The sequence below is a fragment of the Saccopteryx bilineata genome, chromosome 1 (genome assembly GCF_036850765.1).
Source record: "Saccopteryx bilineata isolate mSacBil1 chromosome 1, mSacBil1_pri_phased_curated, whole genome shotgun sequence".
In the NCBI taxonomy this organism is placed as follows: Eukaryota; Metazoa; Chordata; class Mammalia; order Chiroptera; family Emballonuridae; genus Saccopteryx; species Saccopteryx bilineata.
The window spans coordinates 145,249,258-145,261,136 of NC_089490.1; the positions used below are offsets into that span (position 1 = coordinate 145,249,258).

The 11,879-nt window shown below is 52.6% G+C and overlaps 1 protein-coding gene across 2 annotated transcripts; it reads right to left on the minus strand.

The window, feature by feature from the left end:
* Positions 1–134: 134 nt before the first annotated feature.
* Positions 135–10,412, minus strand: PALM3 (paralemmin 3). Of its 2 annotated transcripts, none has more exons than XM_066272039.1 (7): positions 10,203–10,412; positions 6,629–6,677; positions 5,458–5,538; positions 4,763–4,902; positions 4,530–4,614; positions 2,314–2,359; positions 135–2,208 (listed from the first exon to the last, which is right to left on the minus strand). In XM_066272039.1, exons 1-7 carry the CDS (start codon positions 10,241–10,243, stop codon positions 368–370), a joined length of 2,283 nt encoding a protein of 760 aa, XP_066128136.1. In that variant the 5' UTR covers positions 10,244–10,412; the 3' UTR covers positions 135–367. The 2 variants fall into 2 exon arrangements, with proteins under 2 accessions (XP_066128136.1, XP_066128137.1); XM_066272040.1 differs by lacking the exon at positions 10,203–10,412 and adding an exon at positions 7,291–7,410.
* Positions 10,413–11,879: the final 1,467 nt, after the last annotated feature.

Genomic DNA, 11,879 nt, shown 5'->3' on the forward strand with positions numbered 1-11,879 from the left:
TTTGTTACAGCAGTTACACCAATACATTCAGTTACTCATAATTTCATGATTCTAGCCAAATGAAGCCCTCAGTTTCCCACCAGGAGATGGTAAGGTAGTTCTGTGCCAAAAACATACACATTCAAGCTGTCCCAATTCTTTAATGTTTTATTTTCAAGTATAAAGGCTTTGTCAGAGAAGCGGGCCAGGATCACAGGCAGTGGGCACGGGTTCCAGAAGCCCAGGTGGAGGTGTACATGTGGGCCAGCAGGCTCCCAGATGCCACGGCCAGTCCGATATGCCCTGACTGTTCCTGGGACCCTCTGCTGGATGCCAAGAGGCCGAGGTAGCTGTGAGAGGAGCGAGGTGTGGGGTGCAGGGCACGAGCTCACATCACCACACAACACTGGCACGTCTTTTGCTTAGGGCCACTTGCCTCTTCACCCTCAGGAGGAGCAGATGGCTCAGGTTGCTGGGCAGGTGCATAGGTGGGCACAGGGTGGGTACTAGGGTTGGCCCTCGGCCCCTCCACTAGAAGCAGTGGCTGGCACTCAGTGGGCTGCTCAGGAGCTGGGGTCTCTGCCAGGAGAGGGGTGGCATCCCCTGAGGGGTCCTGGCCCTCAGCAGGAGTTTGGAGCTTTACTGCTTCCTCCTCCAGGGAGCCCTCCTGCTTCTGGGGCTGCTGTGGTCCTCCTTCCTCAGGCCTTAGCCCTTCCTTGGCCTCCACAGGAGTCCATGCCTCACTCACCTCCTCTGCCTGACATTCATTTCCTCTTCCTGACTTTCTTTGCTCTTCTGGACTCACAGCTTTCTTGATCTCTTGGGTCTTCTTTACCTCTAATGGCTCCTCACCTCCCGTTGCCTCTTTCTTCAGTGAGTCCTCATCTTTTTTCTCTGCATCCAGTGGCTTCTTGTCCACCGTTCTCTCCATTGTTAATGATCCCTCCCCCTCCTTTCTCTCTGTCATCAGTGGTTCTTCAGTCGCCTCTAGCTTTTCTTCATCTCCTTTCTTCTCTACAACCAGGGGTTCCTCAGTTTCCTTCTCCACCCCGAGTTTTTCCTCACCTCTTTCCTTCTCTGCCCTTAATGATCCCTCAACTGTCTTGCTCTCTACTCCCAATGGTTCCTCAACTTCCTTCCCTGCCTCCAGCTTTTCCTCACCTCCACTCTGTTCTACTCCCAATGGCTCCTCACCTGTTTCCCTCTCTGCTCTCAAAGGTCCTTCCGTTTCCTGGCTTTCTGCTGACGGTGGTTCCTCCGTGGCCCTCAGCCCCTCAAAGCATTCCCTCTCTGTCTCCACCTTTCCTTCATCTCCTCTCCTCTCTAGCTTCATGGCTTCCTCCGTTCCTTTCCTCTCCGCAACCAGCGCTATCTCCACTCCTTCCCATTCGGTCCCTGCCTTTTCCGCACTCCCCTTCTTCCCTGTGCCCAGCAGTTCCTCTGCCCGCCTCCTCTCCATTGCCCAGGTTTCCTCCCCTCCCCCCCTCTCCAACCCCAGAGGACTCTCATCTCCTCCCTCCATTATTCCAGGTACCCTTGGCCCTTCCAGCCCCTCCACCAGAAGTTCCTCCCATTCCTCACTGAGGGTCACACGCTCCACCCAAATGAAGGATCCCTCCTCCCCCCCAGAACCCCCCTGCCTGAAGCCATCAGGGCTGCTCCTGGGAGCCCCTTCCCCAGAAGCTTCTCCCTCTAGTCCTTCCTGGAGCCTGGGTGAGCTGGTCTGCGCAGTCTGTGGGCTCCTGCCCACCTCCCTAGCAGCCTCTGAATCACTGCCCTCTGTGCCTCCCACCCCTTCCCAGACCACCTCCACGACACCCCTGTCCTCCTTCACCCAGGATGGGAGTTCTGGACGGTTGGCTTCCAGCCTGTCCCCAATGGCCTCCAGCACCATCTCCTCCACCTTAGCCTCCAGCTCTGGGCCCGTGACCCCCCTGGCACAGTCCTCTGTAGCCCTCAGCCCCTCCCACACCACCTTCACCACACCCCCTCCTTTGGCCTCACCCACCGCCCCCTCAGATGCTGTCACTCCCTGATTCTGCTCCTGCTCTAGAGGGGGGCTGGGTCTTGCGCAAGGGCCATTGGCTTCTGAGGCCCCTGCTGCTTCAGGAACCTGCCTTGGGACTAGCAGAACCCCGACAGCCTCATCTCTGGGCTCAGACAGGGACTCCAGGAATGTGTCCACTGGTTCAGCTGGTAAGGAGGCTCTCTTGTTCAGATCAGTCTGGCCTGGGGGAATCAGGAAGATGATGGGAGTGACAGAGTGAGACTCAGTTCACCCAGATTCAGGCCCCTCTTCTTGAATCCCCCAGACCTAGGGTTACTAACACCCACCTGCAGTATCTACTTCCACGGTGGGCTGGGAGGATGGACGGTGACCCTGCAGAAATGGGAGAGACACGGTCATGCCAGCCCATGTCTTCACGTCCAGCCTCCTGCATGCCAGTATCCCTCCCCTGCTTAAACACCCTTAATGGTTACCCATTACCTTCAGGAGCAAACCCTGTACTGCACCTCACTCAGCCTTCCTCACCCATTGTACCACCTTCTGCCCCAGTGCCTCACACAGAGTAGGTGCTTTATACTGTGTCATGCAGCTAATATTCTGTATTGGGGACCTACAGTATTGTCAGCTACTGAGGTTACCATAAGGGACATTTAAGCCTTTTGTTATTAGAACATATATTCCAAACACTCTTGAAGGGCAAAGCACTACACTGGGAGACAGGAGGGCGGGGCTCTCCCTGAACTGCTGCTCACTTGCTCTGTAACCTGGGGAGAGGCACTGTCCTTTCTGGGCCTGTTTTCCTATAGGGAAAATGAGCACTTGAACCCGAGGTGATGGGCACTTTGATGGCTTCTCCTTTGGTTTCCAAGGCATCTGGGGGACCAGTCATCTTCCAGGGTCTTTGGTTGCTGCTGGGGGTTGGCCCCAGGGCTGGTGACGTAGGTATTTCCAGCCACCCACATTGCCCCACCCCGGCATGCCTGATCCTTCAACTGTGTGGCCCAGAGCCATCTGGCTTGCCAGTGATGTCACTGTTGGGGAGAAGGTAACTTCAGATGTGTGGAGGGGGAACCACATACATTCCAATGGGAATAGGCCCAACCATAAATACAAATAAATAAATATATAACATCGGGGAGTGAGAAGGACTATGGTAGGAAAAAGAAAAAGAAAAAAGCAGGCTGAGGGCTCAAGGAGTGCCTAGGCCCTGGCTGGACAGCTCAGGTAGGGTGTCATCTCCACAAGCAAAGGCTGTGGGATTTGATCCCTGGTCAGGACACATACAGAAACAGGGCCATGATTCTCTGGTGAGGGGGTATAAGATTCAGGAGGGCCTTGGTAGGAAGTGCCATTGAACCTGAAGGATAAGAAGAGCCATTCTTGAGTCAAGAGGTGAGAAAGGGTATTCCAGGCAGAAGGGAAGAAGGGACAGGAAATACAATAAGCTAGGCAAGCTGAAGGAACAGAAAAGAGGATCAGTATGGCTGGAGTGCAGTGAAGAAGGAAGCAAGAGGAAGATGGGCTTAGGGAGGACAGCTGGGGACAGCCATGCAGGCTGCCCAGGCCAACTTCCACGGATCTCCTCACAGTTCTCTGATCCTAATCTCTACTTTCTAGCCTCCATGCCTTTATAGAGGCTCTTCTGTCTGGAATTCCCTTTCCCCTCCTGCCTGGTTCCCACTCAGATTCAGTATAGATGTCACGGTCTCCAAGAAGTCTTCCCTGAATCCTCAGCCTCACTAAGGTGCTTCCTCTGAGCTCCTCCATGCCCAGGGTTCACCCCTCACAGACTCTCTGCACCCCATCTCCTCATCTGGACTGTGAGCTCCCTTGGGCCAAGAAGCATGCCTTGTGAATCTCTGGCAAGGAATTTTTGGCTTATACCAAAAACCCAACTAGTGCTTCCCATGCTGAGTAACAGATCTCCTCTCCCTCTCTGTTCGGCGACAGGCACCTGGGAGCTAGGGAAAGACATAGGGAAAAGTGGGGACTGTGGAAAACCCATACCTTACTATGGACAGGTACAAATGTGGCCAGATCTTTGGAGTTCAGAAACAATCCAGATAGCCAAATTTTACTGTAAAGTATGCTAGTTTTCAAAATCCTGTGTGCAGCATGTGGATTCTATCTTAATAAAGGCATTACCAAAACAAAAACAAACAAAAACCCCAAACCTGTTTAGCTGCCTCAAATCCCAAGAGCAGCTCATGGTGTCCTGTTCCCACCTTTGAGGGCAAGTTCCATAAGCACTCCCCCACATTTTCTGTCCTCCTTCATCAATTGGACCATACTAGCAACTACATATCAAAACATTCTGCTGTGCCGGTGCGTGGTGTTAGCTGGTGATCCTGTGGACCCTCTCTCACACCTCTTCCAGGTGTGTGCTGACATTCCGAGGCCAGGGAAACTGAGGCTTGGGTAAGGAAAGTGACTTGCCCAAGACCACAGAGCAAAGAGGACCAAGCATCTAAACTGTACTTGCAGAGGTCCTGCTTGGGGCCCTGGGGCAGTACCCCCTCCCCAACTATGTGTTCCTCCTCACCTGCCTGCGCCAGGTGAACCTGCCAGAAGGCTTGTGCTGGGCACCTGTAGATGCACTTTGCAACAGCTGCAGCTGAGACTGGAGTCTGAAAGAAAGGGGGCTGCTGGGAGAGGAGCTCCCAGGCTCAGTGGACACCCCCTCCCCCAGTCTCTATTTGCCATCTTCTAGGAGTGGGCCCAGGGTCCTGGCCTAGCCAGGCTGGCACCAAGGTGGCAGGCAGGGACCCTGCTCACGTGAACAAGCTGTCTTCCAGGTTCCGGATGCGGGCCTGCGCTTGGCCCTCAGGGGACTGGGAGTCCTGCAAGGTGGTGTCCTCCAGTCCCTCAGGTGCCTCAGCCCCATCCATTAGCCACCGCTCCCGAAGAGACTTTCTCTGGGCACAGAAAGGGGCTCCAGCTGAGTATATGGACTTCCCTGCCCTATGCAGCATCCCCTCCCACCCCAAAGGCCGGGCAGATTTCTTATAGCCCCACAATCACCCAGAAGGGACAGACATTTCTCCCTCAGGCTGGAATACATGCCCTCATTGCCCCCTCAACACTGATAGGTGGAACAGACATCCCATTATCAGCCCATAGCTTCCCCAGGCTGGCAAAAAACCCCATCAGCCTCCCCAACTCTTCCAGAATGGGACATATATCCCCAAAGGTGAAATCAATGTCTCCATTTCTCTCTTGGCCCCTCCTTACCCCAAAGTTGGGCAAACACCCTCTCTGTCTCCATAATCTTCCCAAAGGTGGAATGAATGTTCCCATCACCACCATCACCCACTCTCAAAAACAGGAAAAGACAGACGCCCCCAAAGCTAGAACCAGTGCTCCCCCCAAATTAGAGGCAAGCCAACTATAGTCCCGCAAGCCAACTCTTACAAGCACCCCACACGCACTTCCCGGCCCAGGCTGAGCAGGCGCCTCCACTCGCCACCAACCTTGAGCCTCTCCACGCGGAGCTTCTCCTCCTCCAGCTCCCCGAGCGCCGCACGGATCTCTTCCTGCAGCCGCCGCTTCTCCTGAGCACAGAGAACGGAGCTGCCCGCGGGCCGAGCGGGGCCCCCTCTTTCCCTTCCGCCCTCCCTCCTCGGCGGGACGCGCGGTGGTTCCCGGGGCTGCAGAGCGGCAGAGCGCACATCGCAGCCGAGCGAGGAGGGGGCTGCGGAGGCGCTGACTCAGCAGCGGTGGGGGCGGGGCGGGGCCTGCCGCGCCCGGGATTCTGCGGAGGTCTGGCCCTCCGGGAATGGGGGGTGTGTGTGTGTGTCTGTGAATGGGAGGCGGGGCGAAACTTGAAATAGGGATCTAGAAGGGAGACAGAGCTGTGGGGGTCCGAGACATGGGGTTAAGAGAGATGGGGTTCAGAGATGGGGCTCTAAAGAAAGGGATCAAAGGGAGGGGACTAATGAAATAGGGGTCCGGAATGGAGGAGCAGTCATGGGGGTTCGGAGAAATTGCGCTGTGGAGATGGTGTCCAGAGAAATGGTGCAGAAATTGGGGACAGATGGGGTCCAGAGGTGGGGGACAGAGATGGGGGTTAGTAAGGTGGGGCTCAGAAACATGGGGTACTAATGTGGAGGTTGAGATCAAAGAGATGAAGATTTAGATATGAAGGTTCAGAAAGATGAGGATCCAGAGATGAGGGAGCAGGAAGATGGAGGTTAGTGAGATGGGAATCTGAGAGATGAGGTACGGACATGGGGTCAGAATGATGGGGGCTCAGAGAGATGGGATAGAGACAGATAATTTAAATATGGGGGTCAGGTGAGAACCCAGAGACGAGGGATCAGAAAGATGGGGGTTTGAGAAGTGGGGTTCAGACATGGGACGTTTGGGAGATCTGGGTTCAAGAATGGAGCAACAGAGGGTGCGAAAGTGGGAGGCCGTAGCCTCACCAATTTGGGGATGGCGGTGACTAGATAGAGGAACTATGGAGCGGAGGGGCCTAAGGATTTAGTTGGGGCACCCCAGGCAGGGCTGGAGCTGAGGGTGCTGCTCTCCCTCTTCACAGTACTAAGCCCCCTTGATGGGAGGGAGACGAGGAAGAGGCTTGGGGCAGAGTAGGGGTTGCCCAGGGCGCTGGGCGGGGCGCACCGAGAAGGCATCACTTACCGCGATGACCTCTAATCGCTGACGGTAGAGGGAGCTCTCTGCCATTGGTCTGTAGGAAGAGGGAAGGGGCTTCGGAAGGCGTCTCCCAGGGCCTCAACTTAAACAAGCTGACCTTTTGAATGCCCCTCTCTGAGCCAAGATTCCTGAGCTGGAAAGCAACTAGAGCCTAGCATTTCCTTTATTTCCCCTATGCGCCTGGAAGGAGTTGTGGCAAAGGGTAGGAGTCCTATGAGGAGGCAGGAGCTGAGAGCAACAGGTTGAGCTAAAGCCCTTCCTAGGTCTAACATCACCTCTCTGAGCTTGTTTCCTCACCTGTATAATAGGCCTAGATAGCTTGACCCTGAACTTGCAGAGAGATGCCCTATCAAGGAAGTATCCATGCAGTAGAAAACTTAAGACATAGTACTCCAAAAACAGTAGCATAGTTTATTATTCATAATACATTTAATATTCCCATGATTAATAATGCTTATGATTAGTTATAATAACCATTATTAATTTGTCCTACAGAAACTCAAATCCCGCCAGACCTCCAACATGCTGTGTCTCTTTCCCAATTCCACACCTTCTCTGGACTTTGGCTTTTACCCATAATTCCTTAAGCTCAGGGGTTCAGAAAGTCTGGAAAGAGAAGTGTCCATCCTACCACTGTGGACACTCACCATTGCCGTGGTAACTCCATAGCTGCCTTCTCCACCTGCCAACCGCCCACCCCTGCCAGGGTGTAAGGGTCACCAAGTCATGTGCCTAGCCCTGGACTCTGAGCTGAAAGGAGGGGAGGAGGATTGTTTAAGGTTTAACTTAAGATACTCCCATCATTGTCCTCCTTGCCACATCCCAGGATCCTGCTTTACAGCCTCCAGGGCTGCCTCAACCCCATCTGGGCTTCCTCTGCAAAGTGGAAGCTGGCTGTGGTACTGCAGGGTGCTTAGAAGATGGTCATCACTGTATCAACCTATCATGGACCATGCATTGAACGCTAACTATGTGTAAGTGCTTTAGAGGCCAGTCTCTAAAAGGATATATCTATCTGCCTGCTGTTCTGGACACTTAGCCCAGGCTGTGCACAAGGCAAGCCCTCTAACATGTATTAATTTAAGCACTAACACTACTGGGTGAGTATAAGCCTTATTGCCCAAATTCACCCAGGACCTCCCAGATATTTTCTGGCCACACCATGCAGCTATAGTATCAACACATATTTAGCACTTACTATGTATAGCACTCTAAGTGCTCTGTAGGGCTTCCAATAGGTTACCATAACCACCTCCCTTTCCCTCTCTCTTCCCTGATCTTGAGACACTGTAGTTGACTCATTGCTGAGTTCACATTCCAACTGAGAATAAAATCATCCAACCATTAGCCAGTGCATACCATTTGCCAGGTGCTGTGAAATGCTTTACCTATATAACTCACTGAATCCTCCCAAAGATCCTAGGACAGGGGTCGGGAACCTATGGCTCGTGAGCCAGATGTGGCTCTTTTGATAGCTGCATCTGGCTCGCAGACAAATCTTTAGCAAAAAAAAAACATTAAAAATATAAAACATTCTCATGTATTACAATCCATTCATTTCCTACCACTCATGTTCATGGTTGCTGGTGGCTGGAGCCAATCACAGCTGTCCTCTGGGACAACACCAAATCTTTATTGGATAATGCATAACGTACATGGGTCGTTGTATGGCTCTCATGGAATTACATTTTAAAATATGTGGCGTTCATGGCTCTCTCAGCCAAAAAAGTTCTCGACCCCTGTCTAGGAGGTAAGTAGTATTCTTGTCCCCATTTTATGGATGGGGAAACTGAGGGTCTAAGAAATGGCATTTTTGCCTGTGGTGGTGAAGTGGATAAAGTGTCGACCTGAAACGCTGAGGTCGCTGGTTTGAAACCCTAGGCTTGCCTGGTCAAGGCATGTATGGGAGTTGATGCTTCCTGCTCCTCCCCCCTTTCTCTCTCTTAAATAAAATCTTTAAAAAAAAAAAATTAGGTCCTGGCCGGTTGGCTCAGCGGTAGAGCGTCGGCCTGGCGTGCGGGGGACCCGGGTTCGATTCCCGGCCAGGGCACATAGGAGAAGCGCCCATTTGCTTCTCCACCCCCTCCCCCTCCTTCCTCTCTGTCTCTCTCTTCCCCTCCCGCAGCCAAGGCTCCATTGGAGCAAAGATGGCCCGGGCGCTGGGGATGGCTCCTTGGCCTCTGCCCCAGGCGCTAGAGTGGCTCTGGTCGAGGCAGAGCGACGCCCCCGGAGGGGCAGAGCATCGCCCCCTGCTGGGCAGAGTGTTGCCCCTGGTGGGCGTGCCGGGTGGATCCCGGTCGGGCGCATGCGGGAGTCTGTCTGACTGTCTCTCCCCATTTCCAGCTTCAGAAAAATAAAAAAAATAAAAAAAATAAAAAATTAGAAACCCTGAGCTTGCCAAGTCAAGGCACATAAGGGAAGCAACTATTATGAGTTGATGCTTCCTGCTCTACCGCCCTTCTCTCTCACTCCTCTCTCTACAACCAATAAATAAAATCATTAAAAAAAAAAAAAAAAGACTTGTCCAAGGTCACTGAGTTAGGATTGGATTGGAACTGGAAGCTCTCAGGCCCCAAACACTGGAAACTCTGGGGGAGATAAGAGGTTCCAGGTATCCTGCCTTGGCAGGCAGGAGGCCAGAAATCAGCCTGGGGGTCTGTGATTTCAGTTGGGGCAGGGGCTCAAGCCATGCTTTGCAGGAAGGCCAGACCCTGTGCTAAATATTTATAGTTTTGCCCCTGGAGGAAGGCTGAAGTCCCCCCTCTGCTGTCCAACCCCCTAGATGTAATCTCCTAGCCTCTTCCTTGCTGGGGTGTGTGGGGGGGGATATCAGGTTCCCATTGCTAGGCAACTAGGTTTGTAGTTGGTGAATAATGCAATGGGAGACCCAAAAGAGTGAGGAAACCAAATTGGGGTCCCTGAGAGGAGCCCATTTTCCAGAATTTTTTACAAATCTCTGGAGGCCCTCTACCCTCCTTCTTGAACAGGCCCTCAGGCTTCAAATATTTAAATAAAATGCTCTATACACACATTTGATATTGTTTATCTCTTACTCTACAAGAACAGTGTTCATAACTGTGGCCTGTTGTCACAAGGAACAGTTGGTGGCCATTTCATTAAGCAGGTGATCATTTCAATTTTGCTATCATCTTTCTCAGTTTAGGAGCCATAAGCTTTTTCTGTTCCATTACAAGCATTTATTTCCTCCCACCCTAGATGCTGAGGAGTGTTCCTACAGACAAAACGCTGGAGTAAGAGGCCCTGTCATTCCCTGCCCTCCCCCCTCCCCAGTCATAGCCCCACCTCCAGGCTGGACTTTGGGCTGAAAGCCAAGCGGTGGAAATTCCAAAAAAAAAGACAGGGGTGAGGGTTCACTTCTCCCACCGGACTCTCTGGGGGAGGCATCAAGAGCCTTTGAGGTTGGTTGCTGGTGTCCCCCACTCCCCCTGGTCCCCTTAGGAGAGGCCATCTGGGGCTCTCATCAGGGTGGAAAAGCCAGTGTCCCCTATGAACCCCTCCCAGGCCCTGCCCACCTGCCCCCCTAACCCTGTACACTTACATGGGTGTGGCCGGAGACCACACCTGGCTCTGCAGGGCCATCTCTGCCCAGAAGCCCACGTCTGGTCTTTGGTTTCCGAGATCAGGACCCACCACCACCCGCTTGCCCGCCCGAAGGTGCCCTGGAGGCTGTGACTTGGCTGGCAGGGTGGGGGGGGCTGCGGTCAGGCACCAGGAGAGCTGGTCCAGCTGGTTTGGGCTGGGAGGCAGGAGGTGCATGGGGCGAGGGGGGCTGGTGGCTGGCCGTGCAGTTCTGAGGAGGTACTATCAGCTGTCCTGATAAATTATTTACCACCTACTGGCCTCTTTGCTGCACTCAGCTGCCTCCCGGCAAATACACTCTTACATGCAAGGTGGGGCATGTGGACCAGGGTGGGGAGTTGTGGACCCCCTCAGAGAATGGTGCCTTCACGTGACATGCCAGACACCTTAAGTGCAGCCTCCCCACCAAGGGTCCCCCACATGAGAGCATCATTGCCCATCAAACATGCTGGCTACTCTTACACTCTCCCTTTATTTACTGCCCTCACTTCTCGGACCCTGGCTCTGGGCTGGGGAGTTGAAGGACTGATCCAGATAGAGAATTCTGACCATTGTGGGAACCAGGAGGCTTGGGTTCTTGGCAACTCTAGGCAGCTTGCCCCAGTTTCTTGGCCTCAGTTTCCTCTTTTGTGAAGTAGGAGAATTAGATTAAGTGGCCTCCAGGACCCTGGACCCTTAGATGCTATAACAGTTAAGGGTGGAGTCATGATGAATAAGGTTTAGAGAACTCCTCACCAAAATCTTGAAGGTCTCTGTTTTGTGCCCCCATGCTATTCTTAAAGTTCCAGCAGCCCCTTTCTCAGCTGACTTTATGTTTCATTTAATCACCCCTTGGGGAAATCACCTACTCTCCAGGCTGGACTTCCTTAATCTCCAATGCCTCCCCCATCACAGGTCACACTGCAATTCCAAGACTTAAACCTCAAGGAGAAAGGTCCTGCCCTGTGCTCTCTGCTTTAGACAGCACACTCCAGCTGAGATCCTCCCACGGGGAAAAGGGAAGGTGCTCACCTACATCCTGCACCTCCCTCTTCTAGCCTATTCAGGGTATTTGGGACCCCAGAATTCCCTGCCTCAGTGGTCTCACTGAGAAGGCCTTCAGTTTCCCAAGGGCAGACCATGGAGCCAGAGTGTGTCTCACCCTGCCATTTCACCCTATCCCGACACCAGAAGTGGCCAAGGACAGCTGTGGGAAGAGGGGTGAGGAGGGAGCTTGGCTATGTAGGACAGGGTTTCCAGGTGCACGCACAAGGCTCCTTTGCTATGCAGGACAGAGTTGAAGGTAGGAAGCAAAGGGGTGGGTCCAGACTGAGGACTGATGTTTCCCTGTATCTCACATTCTACAACAAAACTCCTAGGGATTCAAAAGGTCAATTAAACCTGGCCTTCTAGGTCATTCTGAAAGTATGAAAGTATATTTGCCATGATAGGAAGAGAGAATATATATATATATATATATATATATATATATATATATATATATTTTTTTTTTTTTTTTTTTTTTTTTTTTTAACAGAGACAGAGAGAAGGATAGACAGGGACAGACAGACAGGAATGGAGAGATGAGAAGCATCAATCATTAGTTTTTCGTTGCGCGTTGCCACACCTTAGTTGTTCATTGATTGCTTTCTCATAT

What these genes read in the sequence shown, in the direction of transcription:
- PALM3 (XM_066272039.1), bottom strand. Translation starts at nt 10,243, where the DNA reads ATGGCCCTGCAGAGCCAGGTGTGGTCTCCGGCCACACCCAT. An exon ending in AGCGATTAGAGGTCATCGCG is followed by an intron (nt 5,539 to 6,628) that starts GTAAGTGATGCC and finishes CTCTGTGCTCAG; the next exon opens with GAGAAGCGGCGGCTGCAGGA. An exon ending in TCCGCGTGGAGAGGCTCAAG is followed by an intron (nt 4,903 to 5,457) that starts GTTGGTGGCGAG and finishes TTCTGTGCCCAG; the next exon opens with AGAAAGTCTCTTCGGGAGCG.